We start from the raw sequence: 14,606 nt of genomic DNA, 5'->3' as shown, positions 1-14,606 counted from the left end.
TTGACGGGCGGGAACCCCTTTTGGTGTTTTAAGAATTATGTTATACTTTAGCTATTGAAAAATAGCAGATCTACAAGCTCATAGCGCGGCACCGAGTGCCACGCTACGAGCTTGTAGGTCTGCTATTTTTGAAAAATCGTGAAAATGTGGTGCAAATCTTTGAATATATTCTGTCAGAGCGATCGTTTTTAACTCAATCTTTGCTTCATGGGGGGTCCCTGGAACAACATATTTTCAGATGGGGGTCGGCGGCCTATTACATATATATTTGGGATCCTGGACATGAAAAACTTTGAAAAATAGAAACATTGGCTTTTCAGAAAACTGTCAGGATTTAGAAGACATTTGCAGAAATGTCTTCAGGTCTAAATGGTTAAAGAGCGTACCGGACCGGATGCATCTCCATGATATGATCTATTGCACCACGGATATGTCAACATGATGTCGAAATGAGTCATAGTTCTCTCTTTTTGTATCTTTTTGTCATCGGTTTCCTCCTTTAAGTGAAAGAAAAGTAGTGTCAAAATATCTTTTGTATATTCGGTTTCAAAACAGGCCGTATGCGGTTACACTGTAGTAGCTTTTCGTGCCCTTTACTTTAGAATCATATGATAGACTGACTGATCTTCTATTCATTTATATAATATGCGAGATCACATTGAAACCTAGAAACCTCTCAAACAACTCATCTTCTTTAAAGCAATGTACACAATTTAAGGAAATGGCTTCCTTGGAATGCGAGTCAATCAATAAATAGTGAATAAATACATAAGCTTAAGCAACACAATATAGTTTATTGTTTTATCAAGGTGGTACTGAACAGATCAGTGCAATTTTGTAGCAACAATTATAGGAATATATTCAGGATAGGTAGCCTATAAAGGACCTTCTGTATTAAAAAAACAATACTTTCAAACTGCACAATACTGCGCGATTAAAATGTGTACATTTGCGTTATTCTTTTCTATAATATTAATGAATTCGAAATGAATCAGTAAAAATCACTGACCTAAATAAAGAGATATCTTTTTGGGGTGAACTATCCCTTTAAGATCTTTCAACCTGCTCTGCTAGCTGAACATCTGAACAACATTATTCATGAATATTCATACATTTTATTTTTTATTTTTTTATCCTACGATTTTGTAACCCATTTTTCACCCCCGTGTCAATTAACTAATGTGATCCTGGGCTCTACACACCCTCCGCCAACCTGGGGAGAGCAACGGACTTGAACTCATGCTTCCTTCATGCATGAGTGTCCAAGTTGATCCTTTGCACCTGACAGAGGGGAGTTTCCCTGGATGGACGTAGCGCGTGGAAGGAACACGTTATTCCAACCAGTTCCTTTCCCCTCCATCAGGCGCCCTGGCTGGCCAGGGGGAGGCAGTTTAGAGATCAGGATTACTGCATGTTTTTATGAGGGTAACTACCCTAGGGGACACAGGGAGAACATGTGAAGGTTCCTACCCTAGGGGACACGGGGAGAACATGCAAACGACCACACAGAATACATTTTAAACATATTCATGATTCATATTCATACACTAAACACATATTACTCCAGAAATATAAAAATGTTCAAAAAGATCAAAAATAGTACAAACTCAAAACACGCTCTCTGAGCTTAGAGCGGCTAAAGTAGTTAAACATGTTCCCAACCTGTGGGTCAGGATCCCCTGGGTCCTACCGGCCACAGATGACAGCAAATTGAAAAATACCAATAAAATAATTACAAAAAAAGCACTTACTGCATCAAAACTAATGCAACAAACTATAGATAGGAGCCAACAGGAAGCACGCACATCTCCAGAAATTCTACAGGTGCTGAACAAGAAATATACGTACAATGAAAAGGAAGGGTTGTCCGTACAGTTGTGTGGACATCCCTTCCTTTTCAACAAACTATACTATAACATAAGAAAGAGGCAACACTTGTGAAAATCACTGATATACAAGCTCACTTGTATAACAGATGTACAAGCTCGCATAGCGTCAGCGTGCATGGCACCAAGCTGTGACAGCTTGAATATCTTCTATTTTTGAACGCTTGACTCTAAAATGACACATGCTTTCCTGGTGTTAATGCGTTAAAGTGGTTATGGCTAGTGGCTACAACAGTTTGTACTCAGTGGTCTAAAGTAATTGAGACTTTCGCTTAAGTACAATTTTGCTGTATTTGTACTTTACTGAGAATTTCCAATTCAAATACTATAATCTCTTCTACTCCACTACATCTCAGATCCTAATATTGTACTTTTACTCAACTAAATGTTTTTGAAAACTTTAGTTACTAGTTATTTTGTACATTTTTATTTATTATTACAGTAACAAGTAACTTCAGCCCAATATACATTTCTATCATTTGATCTACTAGCTAACATTATTGTGACTCTGACGCATTGGGAGCTTGTAGATCTGCTATTTTCAAAAGAGTTTTAGACATTTGAAAACTTGAAATGATAGACATTCTACATAATGAGTACTTTTGGTACTTTAAGTAAATCTTAATGCCAGAACTTGTGTACTTTTACTCGAGTGCATTTTGAATTCCGGTCTTTTACTTGCAACATATAGTATTTTGAATACTGCAGTATTGATACTTTTACTTAAGTAGAAAGTACTTTTTCCACCACTGTTTGTACTTTACTGTTTATATAATATAATAATAATAACTTTACTTGTATAGCACTTTTCAAAAACAAGTTTACAAAGTGCTTCACATACAATACACAAACAGGCAATTAAAATCAACAATGAAAATTTGTCAAATACAAAATACAAAAAAATAATAATGAGAGATAAGATAAAAAGCAGAAACTTGGACTGTTCATTCAAACTCATTAAAAGCCTTTAAATAATAGTGGGTTTTTAAGAGTTTTTTAAAAGTGGACACTGAAGTGGTCTGTCTGAGTTCCAGAGGTAGTTGGTTCCACAGCAGTGGAGCCCTAGCAGCAAAGGCTCTGCCGCCTTGCGTCACCAGCTTTGTGTTGGGGGGGTTGAGTAAAACTTTGTCTGCTGATCTGAGGTTACGGGAAGGTATGTGCGGGGTCGGAAATGTATGTAGGTGCTAGTCCATTTAGTGATTTAAAAACAAACAAGTTAATTTTAAAATCAATTCTGTACATGACTGGTAACCAATGCAGTGAGGCGAGAACAGGAGTAATATGGTCATATCTCCTGGTCTTTGTAAGAACTCTGGCTGCTGTGTTTGTACTAGTTGAAGGCGATTGATGGATTTCTTTGGTAGTCCAGAAAAAAGAGAATTGCAGTAGTCCAGATGGTTTGTGACAAAGGCATGAATAAGGGTTTGTGCATCGCTGAATGAAAGAAATGATCAGATTTTTGCAATATTCCTGATTTGGTACTGTAGATGGCTGTTTTCGTGATGTTGGTGAAGTGCTTTGAGAAGTTTAGATCAGAATCAAATAAAACTATATGATCTTCACTACTAATTACTACTGTAGTAGAACACGGAGCTGCAGTTTGATCAATGACGTGAAAACCATCACTTCTCACAGATTGAGACCCATCGATCAGAACAGTCCCCATTAAACCATGTTCCAGGGACAGCCACCTGAAAGAGCTGTGCACAGTCTCCATAGGCAGAGGGAAGTCCATTGTGCCAGTACCTGCACAATAAACAACAATTTATTGAACCACATGCACTCAGTCACTCACATACAGTGACTTTGATAGAATTACAATATAAAAACATGTTAAATGTCTCACTGTGTTGTCAGTGGTGTTCCATCCACCCACGTCCATTTGCTCCCAGTCCTGGTCAGACCAATCCATGAATCATAATCACCAACAGCACCGCTCAATCCATAGATGAATACCTGATTAGTACATGATTGAATCATCATTAATTGTGTATCCAATACATTCACTTCTTCACTATAATCATGGAATTAGATCTGAGAACCCATCGTCAAAAAATAAAGGAAAAATCACACCAATGTGAATTGAGTGGTGCAACTCCCCTCTCTCTCCCCCCCCCCTCTCTCTCATTAGCAGGCATCTCTCTCTCTGTTTCTGGCACAACAGCGCCCCTACTGGTAATAACTGGTGCTCATTAACACATACTTAGGCGGACACATAGGCGGACACATAGGTGAACACGGACATTGCTGTGTCGTATTGAGTCGTATCTGGATGATGGACACCTGGACACACTCACGCTCAAACACACACACACACACACACACACACACACACACGGACACACACGGACACAACTAACCTGTTCTTCTCTACTGTTAATGACCACCAGATCAGCTCCTTGACTCCGACATTCGTCTCTACCTTCCTGCCATGATTTCTTCTCAGTAGTTCTGTAGTAACAGCTGCGTCCAAACTTCTTCCATCCACTGGGACAGCCATACTTGTCTAAAAACATCAAACAGGAGATTTACTGATGGATTTTCAATGTACCGATAATGAATTCTAACACATAGTTGTAATAATAATAGTAGTCAGAGATGTAGTGGAGTGGAGGCAAAACTATTCATCTATTATATCTACAAGCTCATCTACGAGCTTGTAGGTCTGCTATTTTATTTAAATCGAAGAACGACTGACATAGAAACATAGCTTTTTCCGAAAACTGTCAGGATGTAGAAGACATTTTTAGCTCAGCTGCATGGAGGCTACACCTACTTCCTACTACTACAAATATTGTAGTTTTTACTCCACTACATTTATTTGACAGATTTAGTTATACTTATATATATTTAGATTATTAATATTAAATCTATTTCAGCAGCCATCCCCATTGATGATGTCATTGTTAGGCAGGTTTCTGAACTGTCCACATAGACAAATTATGCCATGTTATAATGAGCATTAGTGACGCCGATATATTATATAAAGATGAGCTTGAAAACGGGTGACGTGCATCTTAAGAATAATGATTGTTCTATGATAGTTGTCATACATCAGCAGTGATGAGCTTACTCAGAATCTCTACCTCTATATCCCAGATAATAATTTAAATATCAATGATATTATTTAAGTTATTTTGTATCTTCTCTCACCAGTCTTCAGCTGGTTTACTTCACGTTGAAGCCGGTTCTTCTCCTGCGTCAGGTCGGTGTTGACGGAATTTAGCCGGTTCTTCTCCTGCGTCAGGTCGGTGTTGACGGAATTTAGCCGGTTCTTCTCCTGCGTCAGGTCAGTGTTGACGGAATTTAGCCGGTTCTTCTCCTGTGTCAGGTCGGTGTTGACGGAATTTAGCCGGTTCTTCTCCTGCGTCAGGTCGGTGTTGACGGAATTTAGCCGGTTCTTCTCCTGTGTCAGGTCGGTGTTGACGGAATTTAGCCGGTTCTTCTCCTGCGTCAGGTCGGTGTTGACGGAATTTAGCCGGTTCTTCTCCTGCGTCAGGTCGGTGTTGACGGAATTTAGCCGGTTCTTCTCCTGCGTCAGGTCGGTGTTGACGGAATTTAGCCGGTTCTTCTCCTGCGTCAGGTCGGTGTTGACGGAATTTAGACGGTCCTTCTCCTGCGTCAGGTCGGTGTTGACGGAATTGACCCGGTTCTTCTCCTGCGTCAGGTCGGTGATGACGGAATTTAGCCGGTTCTTCTCCCGCGTCAGGTCGGTGTTCTCCAAGATCAGAGTATGGTAGTTGGACTTGTTGGACAGCGTGTTACGATCATGTACCAGGGTGTCGTTGGCCATGATGTTACTGCCGGGTGAATGATCTGCGAAGGACAGAAATGGATGAGAAAGACAGTTATCGCTACTGTTCATGATGAGGTCAAGCATCTGTGGTGGAAAACTTTATTTGAGAAGAAAATCTCAACGTTGTTAATTATCCTTTTTTTCATGTGCATTGTCACTTGTCGACACTACTTTATTCATCATACTTTTCAGATGCATATCATGCAATGCAATAATACAAAAATAAACGATGAATTTGATTACAAAAATAAATGAATGATGATAATAATAATAATAATTATCAACATTTTGGGTTAAAGCCGTGGTGGCCTTAATTGTTTCCTGTATGCATCTACCTTTGTCCAGCACCAGCGAGGAACTGGATGTGCGCAAGACTTCTGCTTTTTAAACAAGGCCTTAATAGTTGTCACAGCTAGAAAATGTCAAGCAACAAACTCCATGCAATACTCACAGCTCACGCCCAGGCCTGTGATCACACTGGGTGCAGGTCTTTTTTCCGACAGCATATTGATCCGAAACCTCAATCCTAACCTAACCCTAACCGCAAGCACGGGAGCAGCGCATGTCGGACCATCGCTTTTTCGCATCGCAGCGACGGTCCCCCTGCTGCGGAGCGGACCGTTGCCCCGTCGGCTAGAATGCTGTCGGAAAATAGTCCGCCTCCCGATCACACCCAGCCGTATAAGACACACAGCTAGGCAACAAACTCCCTGAGTGAGTGATGTGGTAGTTTAGTGACATGTAATACTCACAGTACACAGCCTGGGCTATGTTGCCACCGGACAGTATAAGACACAAAATCACCACAGCAACAACTCTGAAAGGCCTTCTCCCTGTTAAGACAAAGACAAGATAAGAGTAAATGCCGTTAGCTAAACCCAACCGGACCAAAGTACTCTAAAATAAAATACTAAAATACTTTTACACATAAAGTGAATCACTTCTATAACTGTCCTCTCTCTCACTCTCCTCTGTCTCATATTCTTTGTCAAGACTGGAAAAGCATAAATATATGTAGACAGCTTTCAAGGATGAGAGGCTTGAACTATTGACAAGTTAACAAATGGTAACTATCTTGATTATTACTCTTAGAGTTCTTGATTGGTTTAATGAAAATGGCACTTATGATTTTTTGTAAATGATGTACTTAGTTAATTCAGTCAGAGAACTCACAAATATACATAAGATGTAATGCGAGCGTGAATGCTCTTTTATCTTGGCATTATCTTGCTACAGTTTCTCTCTCTCTCGCACACGCACACGCACACACATTCACACACACACAAACATATACATACAGTGGGAGAAGGAGGGAGGGAGATCATTTAAAATCGTTGAACCTAGGGTTTACCCCACCCCCTTAGATAGCAATTCTGTAGACTTAGATAGCATTTGATACAGACTTATAGCATGTTATGTAGACAGCATAAGTGCATTGTATGTAGTCATAGCACGTCATAGTACATATGTGTAGCATAGTAGTATAGATGTATAGCTTATATGTATAGTTTCATTATAGATATTCCACTGTTACTTTCTTAGCTTACGCATGTTTCATGATAAATGTTTTTATGTGATGTATTCCCATGCTTTTTTGTTCTTGCTTAATGTAAGTCGCTCTGGATTAAGAGCGTCTGCTAAATGCCTAAATTGTAAATTGTAAATTGTAGGGTTTAAAAGGTTTAAACGTGTTTGTATTGGTGATTTTTAGTCTTAGTAATATCTCTTACCAGACTTCTTCTTGGTCTGAAGATCTCCATAGACGGCATCGTCTATCTTGTGCAGAACAAGACTCTCATAATGTCCTTCTTCAGACATTTCTACATTAGTTCTTCTTGTAGTGACGATGGTTTCATTCTCGTAGTCTGCATCGTCTTGGACCTCAAACACTGAGTATATATACTCTCTTCACTACCCTAAGCGATGACAGCACTGTTATTTTGACCCACACACACACACACACACACACACACGCTTATGCAGTTTCCCTGCTATCATGTCATGATCTCTCTAAAGTTACACAACTGTCCAGTTTTAAGTACACCAACACCAACTATGTTAAAAGTTCAATGACAAATAAGGACACATTTTATTGAGCTGACAGGTTTCAGTCAAAATGATGTAGCAGGTATATAAGATATACAAGTGAATGAATGCATTCCACCAAAGATCCCTCGCATATTATTTATTGACACTTTTATTTTGTAATGTTTTGTGAAATATAGTTTTGGGAGCATATGTGTTATTATATTTTGAAGTCCTCACTCCTTCCTGCTGTGATGTCATCCACCTGCGTTTGCTTCCACCTCTCTCTCTTGTTTGAAGCCAGACCATAGACTGTAAAAAATATGGACAAAGTGTTCCCCGGGTCTAACATGGACGTAAAATGAAGCCTGTAATTCCTTGCACCGTAAGTCGCCATATTTCTAGATCCGTTTGGGCCCAGCTGGCCATTGGCTGGCTCCGTTTAGGCCCAGCTGGCCATTGGCTGGCTCCGTTTGGGCCCTGCTGGCCATTGGCTGGCCCAGACAACAAGGCGGGACTTCCCCCCTTACTCTTTGTTGGTTTTTATTTTGTTCATAGACTGTAACGGTAGCCACGCCCCTCAGAACATACGCGACTTTATGGTCATTTATTTTATAAATGGGACCATAATTTTCCAAAAAGAATATTATGACATGAGAAATGAGACTTTAAACTAGTGACTGGAAGCAGAAAGTATTCATGACCATGTTTATTAAGGTAATACAGTCTAGGTGAAGTTGGGCCCAAATACATGGACCTCTATGGAGCTATGGGTTTTTTTGGGCCCAATGACAGCGCCACAACAGGCCATTATATGAACTTTCAGGATGTCCCGATTTCCTTAGTGGCTTCACAAAATATCTGTCTGACTGCCCCCCTGAGCCAGACATATCATTGGTCCGATATCTCAAACCCTCACCCTAACCCTAACCTCCCACGGGGCAGCAGCACACCTAAACCCAACCTTAACCCTCTCCCAATCCTTAACGCACCCCTCACCAACCTTAATAGGCCTATCTCACAGCCCTTCCCCGCCCCCTTTCCAGACCTAGTGGTGCTGACGTGACGTCACTCCATAGACTTTACATGTTAAAAGACCTACATTCAGAAGCCATAAACAACGCATAAACGTTATTCTATTTGGTTTAGAGGTCTTAACATCTTGTTTTCTTCATAATAATATTGGTCTTTTACATTTTAACATTTGGAAACGGCCACTTATACATACACACACGCACACGTCTCCATGATATGATCTATTGCACCACGGATATGTCAACATGAAGTCGAAATGAGTCATAGTTCTCTCTTTTTGTATCTTTTTGTCATCAGTTTCCTCCTTTAAGTGAAAGAAAAGTAGTGTCAAAATATCTTTTGTATATTCGGTTTCAAAACAGGCCGTATGCGGGTACACTATAGTACTATAGTACAAGCTCATAGCTCGCCACTGAGCTTGTAGGTCTGCTGTTTCTGAACAATCGTGAAAATGCGGCACAAATCTTTGAATATATATTATTTCAGAAGACTTATTTTATTTCGACGTCCGGCCTAAATGGGTTATCTCAACGGTAGTGGCAGGGCTGATTGGAAATGGGCTTGGCCCCCTTTTACTTGGCAGAACGTCTTGAACACCATAAGCCGGTCAGAGCCATGCGGTCAGCACACCTCTCTCTATTGACCCCCCAAACAGCCCTACCTAAAACCAGGGGAGGGAGACCGTGCTTTAAAACCAGGGGAGGGACACCGTGCTTTAAAACCAGGGGAGGGAGACCGTGCTTTCACTGTGGCTGCCCCGAGGCTCTGGAATGGCCTTCCTCTTGTTAAATAAATCTGTAGATTATAACATAGTTGAAACAACAATAATGAGACGGACACAATTCAGAGTTTCAGAGTATTGGAATAAATGTATTCGAATACGGAGACAGCAGTGAAGCGTTACAATGGAACACCGTACTGACTCCCCACATCTCAGTCAGGCTTCAGCTTAAATACACCCCCACCCCCCCCCCCCCCCCCCCCCCCCAGGGGTGGGTGGGTCTTGTACACATGACATCAGAGGACCCCTCCAGACCACAGTATGTCACAGAAAACAGCTTCTCATCGCTTGGTTTATGACGTCCTTAAATGTACAAGCATTCCACATTTCCTTGACATTTCCCCCATTTATTCATTTAAGAACTCAAAACCAATATCACAACTCTCCGGACGTAGAAGTAGGCGAAACGACCCTGAAATCACATATCAGGTAAAAAAAATCATACAAGGCTCTCTTTAAGTCTATCAGAGCAACCGCCCTCAGGCCTACGTTACACACTGCCCACATCAGAGCCGCCGCCAGAGACTTTTTTTTCGACCTTTCGGCTTTTAATCACAGCCTAGTTTAACCCAGTTTAATAGCGCGCCATGCACCGAGTGGCGCGCTATGGACTTGTAGGTCTGCTATTTCATTGTACCCGCTTGATATCGATGTATTGATCTTATTTGATTGTATTATGTTCTATTGTTTTTCTTGTACAGCACTTTGGTCGATGACAGTCGTTTATAAATGTGCTTTCATAAATAAAGTTTGATTTGATTTGGTCTTCCTGTAGGAATGCTGCGCTGGACGTGGAACCAATCTACACCTTCAGAGCTCACAGGTGAGCAGAGAGAACGCACACACACACTCACACACACTCACACTCTCACACTCTCACACTCACACACACACACACACACACACTCACGCACACACTAGCTCACAGGTGAGCAGAGAGAACGCTCACACTCACACTCCTCCACACACACACACACACACACACTCACTCACTCACGCACACACTCTAGCTCACAGGTGAGCAGAGACTCAACGCAGAGAGAACGCACACACACACACACACACACACACACACACACACACACACACACTCACAATCACACACACACACACACACACACTCACACACACACACAATCACATACGATACACACAAGCACGCACACTTGTGTAGGGCAGCGGTGGCCGAACGGTTTGCGGAGCGGTCTTGATACCGGAAGGTCGCCAGTTCGAATCCCCGGACCGGCATGTTAAAATTACCACCGCTGAAGTGCCCTTGAGCAAGGCATTGAACCTCTACCATGGAATGTTGTTCTATGAGCAGGGCCTGGCTGTAAACAAGAATCTCAAGCTTAGTCCACTTCCCTGGGTAAACAAAGAACTTTGCTTTGCTTTGCTTTACACAATCACACAATCATGCAGATTATACTCTCATACATGTAAAAATAAATAAAAGGGCTGCAACATTACATTATTTTCTTACTGATTATTCTATCATTGTATTTTTTAAACATTATATATATATATATATATATATATAATCAAAAAAGAGAAAAACCTTCCAAGGAAGGGACTGCACACTCTATATATATCAATATCTTTTTGACAGTATCCTGCAAAAAGAGTGAAATAAAAGAAACATTCTCTATATTTTTTTATAAACGACTAAATGGATTAGTTCTATTAACTGTTGCCCCCCCCCCCACACACACACACACACCCCCCCCCCACACACACACACACCCACCCACGTGTTGTTCTGTGGTGTGTCCAGTGGGGCTGTGCTCTCCCTGGCCATGGGAGACGATGGAGAGTCATGCTACAGTGGCGGGCTGGACGGAACCATCCGGTGTTGGAAGATCCCAGACCTCAACGTGGACCCTTACGACAACTACGGTCAGTTCTGTGTCCGTCTGTCGCTCAACTCACGTTTTAGCTAGTTCACAACTACGATCAGTTCTGTGTGTTTCATGAATAAATAAAGAGAAAAAGTAACGAGTAGTGAAAATTGTAGATCTGCTATTTTCACTAGTTTGGGTCCCGTCTCGTCTCGGGCAAAAGTCCCTAATCTCTCTTTCGGGTCTCGACCTGAAAAGTTTGGGAACATGATGTCATTAGTATACAACAAGTTAATGTTGCTCATTTGTTTGTTTTGTGTACACGCTGTGTGTGTGTGTGTGTGTGTGTGTGTGTGTGTGTGTGTGTGTGTGTGTGTGTGTGTGTGTGTGTGTGTGTGTGTGTGTGTGTGTGTGTGTGTGTGTGTGTGTGTGTGTGTGTGTGTGTGTGTGTGTGTGTGTGTGTGTGTGTGTGTGTGTGTGTGTGTGTGTGTGTGTGTGTGTGTGTGTGTGTGCGTGCGTGCACATGTCCGTGTCCAGACCCTGGCATTGAGAGCAGTACCCTGCTGGGTCACGAGGACAGCGTGTGGGGTCTGGCGTTCTCTGGAGCCCACCATCGACTGGCCTCCTGCTCCGCAGACGGAACCGTCCGCATCTGGGACCCCCAGAACTCGACCCCTTGTCTGTCTGTGTTCAACAAGGAGAAAGGTACCAGCTGTCTGTCTGTCTGTCTGTCTGTGGTCAACCAGGAGAAAGGTACCAGCTGTCTGTCTGTCTGTCTGTCTGTCTGTGGTCAACCAGGAGAAAGGTACCAGCTGTCTGTCTGTCTGTCTGTCTGTGTTCAACCAGGAGAAAGGTACCAGCTGTCTGTCTGTCTGTCTGTCTGTGTTCAACAAGGAGAAAGGTACCAGCTGTCTGTCTGTCTGTCTGTCTGTCTGTGTTCAACCAGGAGAAAGGTACCAGCTGTCTGTCTGTCTGTCTGTGTTCAAGCAGGAGAAAGGTACCAGCTGTCTGTCTGTCTGTCTGTCTGTGTTCAAGCAGGAGAAAGGTACCAGCTGTCTGTCTGTCTGTCTGTCTGTGTTCAAGCAGGAGAAAGGTACCAGCTGTCTGTCTGTCTGTCTGTCTGTGGTCAACCAGGAGAAAGGTACCAGCTGTCTGTCTGTCTGTCTGTGTTCAACCAGGAGAAAGGTACCAGCTGTCTGTCTGTCTGTCTGTGTTCAAGCAGGAGAAAGGTACCAGCTGTCTGTCTGTCTGTCTGTCTGTGTTCAACAAGGAGAAAGGTACCAGCTGTCTGTCTGTCTGTTCAACAAGGAGAAAGGTACCAGCTGTCTGTGGTCTGTCGTGACAGATATACATGTCATTAAATTGGGTTAAGTAGCCTAAGTACTGTATGTCAAACTGGGCATCCTTTAGATTAAAATGATGAGAATCACTACCATATCTTTTCAAATGCCCTGAAAATGAATTCATTTTCCACTCAAGAGTTAAGGATCTATTTAAGGGTCCATTTGTTTACCAACTCTCCATCATTTAGCTGCATGGGGACCACCTGGAACCCCCTCAAGGACCACTGGTGGTCCCCGGACCACTGGTTGAGAACCACAGTTCTACATCTATTCTAAGCTTAATTAATTAATTAATGAACGAAAAGTAAAATAACCAATTTATTTTGCGCGCACGGACTCGGGGCCCCCAGCCTGGTACCCTAGTAGTCAAAATATGGCCCTTGAGGAAAATGTATTGGGGAACCCTGCCTTGGGGCCTCCGCCCCGTGTGTGTGTGTGTGTGTGTGTGTGTGTGTGTGTGTCTCTCTCTCTCTCTCTCTAGTCTACACGGTGTCGTGTCCTGACCCCGCCCTGGTCTCTCGGTGTCGTGTCCTGACCCCTGGTCTCTCTGACCCCTGACCCCTCTGTGTCCTGACCTTTGACCCCTGGTCTCTCTGTGTCCTCTCCTAGAGCACGGCACGCCCACCTCGGTGGCGTTCGTCACCACGGACCCCAGCCAGGTGGTGGTGTCGTATGACGGCGGAGAGACGCTGCTCTACGACCTCAACACGGAGCAGAGCATCATGGTCCTCGACACGCAGACCAAGGACGGTACGTAGGTTCTCCTCATGGTCCTCCACACGCAGACCAAGGACGGTACGTAGGTCCTCCTCATGGTCCTCCACACGCAGACCAGGGACTGTAGGTTCTCCTCATGGTCCTCCACACACAGACCAAGGACGGTAGGTTCTCCTCATGGTCCCTCCACACGCAGACCAGGGACGGTAGGTTCTGGACCTAATGAATGCTCCTCAAATATCTGATATTGTTGATTTCAGGGCTCAAGGATCATTGCTGTGTGTGTGTGTGTGTGGGTCTGTAGGCAGCGAGCTGATAAACCAAGTGGTCAGCCATCCATTAGAGGCCGTCTCCATCACAGCACATGAGAACCGCACCATCCGTTTCCTCGACAACAAGACAGGTGTGTGTGTGTTGGTGTGCACACTTATCTGTGTTTCTATAAGGTGTTGGTGTGCATGCTGCTAATCTGTGTTTCTATAAGGTGTGTGTGTTGGCGTGCACACTGCTTCAGTTTGTTCCTGGGTTAGGGGTGGTTTAGGGGTGCAACAGTTATTGATTTTCAAAATAGAAAAATGTCATGAGCTTGTAGATCGGGAATTTTATCTGTTTTGGTTAATCAGACTAATCCATTTAGTCAAAAATACAAATATTGATTCATTGATATTATGTAAAAATAAAGAATCTGCCGAAAAGTTTAGGTGAGGTGCTGGAGTCAAATCTGTGCACAATCATTTATTGCAAGCTTGCGGGTCTATTGACAGTCTTCAGGCACGATACTGTATATAAAAGTATATTTAAAAAAGAATACAGTATATGCTTTTTCGAATAATTAAACAACTATTCGAAGAGGTCATCGCTCAGAAAATAATGGATAGTTGCAGTCCTAGTCCTAATCCTCACAGCTAGAAGGTCCTGGGTTCGATTCCCGCTCGGGGCGCTGTGGGTGCTGGCGGCGTGTTTCCTCCTCCGCGTCATCAGTGCCCATACCCGAAGGCGGGGTTGGCGAAAGGGCCTTTCTGTGTGGAGTTTGCATGTTCTCCCCGTGTCCCCTAGGGTAGGTACCCTCACAAAAAACATGCAGTAATCCTGGTCACTAAACTGCCTCCCCCTGGCCAGCCGGGGTGCCTGATGGAGGGGAAAGGAACTGGTTGGAATAACGTGTTCCTTCCACGCACTACGTCC

The 14,606-nt window shown here is 43.0% G+C and overlaps 1 protein-coding gene across 4 annotated transcripts in view; it reads left to right on the top strand.

Moving 5' to 3' along the window:
* strn4 (striatin, calmodulin binding protein 4) overlaps nucleotides 1-14,606 on the top strand; it is a 78,680-nt gene that overhangs the window by 56,862 nt on the left and 7,212 nt on the right. For all 4 annotated transcript variants that reach the window (XR_013964668.1, XM_080773050.1, XM_080773049.1 and 1 more), the window contains exons 11-15: nucleotides 10,299-10,346; nucleotides 11,298-11,419; nucleotides 11,899-12,066; nucleotides 13,314-13,454; nucleotides 13,726-13,824. Coding sequence is in view for 3 of the 4 variants with exons in the window: in XM_080773050.1 (XP_080629176.1) it covers nucleotides 10,299-10,346; nucleotides 11,298-11,419; nucleotides 11,899-12,066; nucleotides 13,314-13,454; nucleotides 13,726-13,824 (578 nt within the window). In the remaining variant the exon portion in view is untranslated. The remainder of the gene's footprint in view (nucleotides 1-10,298; nucleotides 10,347-11,297; nucleotides 11,420-11,898; nucleotides 12,067-13,313; nucleotides 13,455-13,725; nucleotides 13,825-14,606) is intronic.

The sequence above is a fragment of the Protomyctophum bolini genome (assembly GCF_963924005.1).
Source record: "Protomyctophum bolini genome assembly, chromosome: 9".
Classification (NCBI taxonomy): domain Eukaryota; kingdom Metazoa; phylum Chordata; class Actinopteri; order Myctophiformes; family Myctophidae; genus Protomyctophum; species Protomyctophum bolini.
This window is presented reverse-complemented; position numbering and strand designations above follow the sequence as displayed.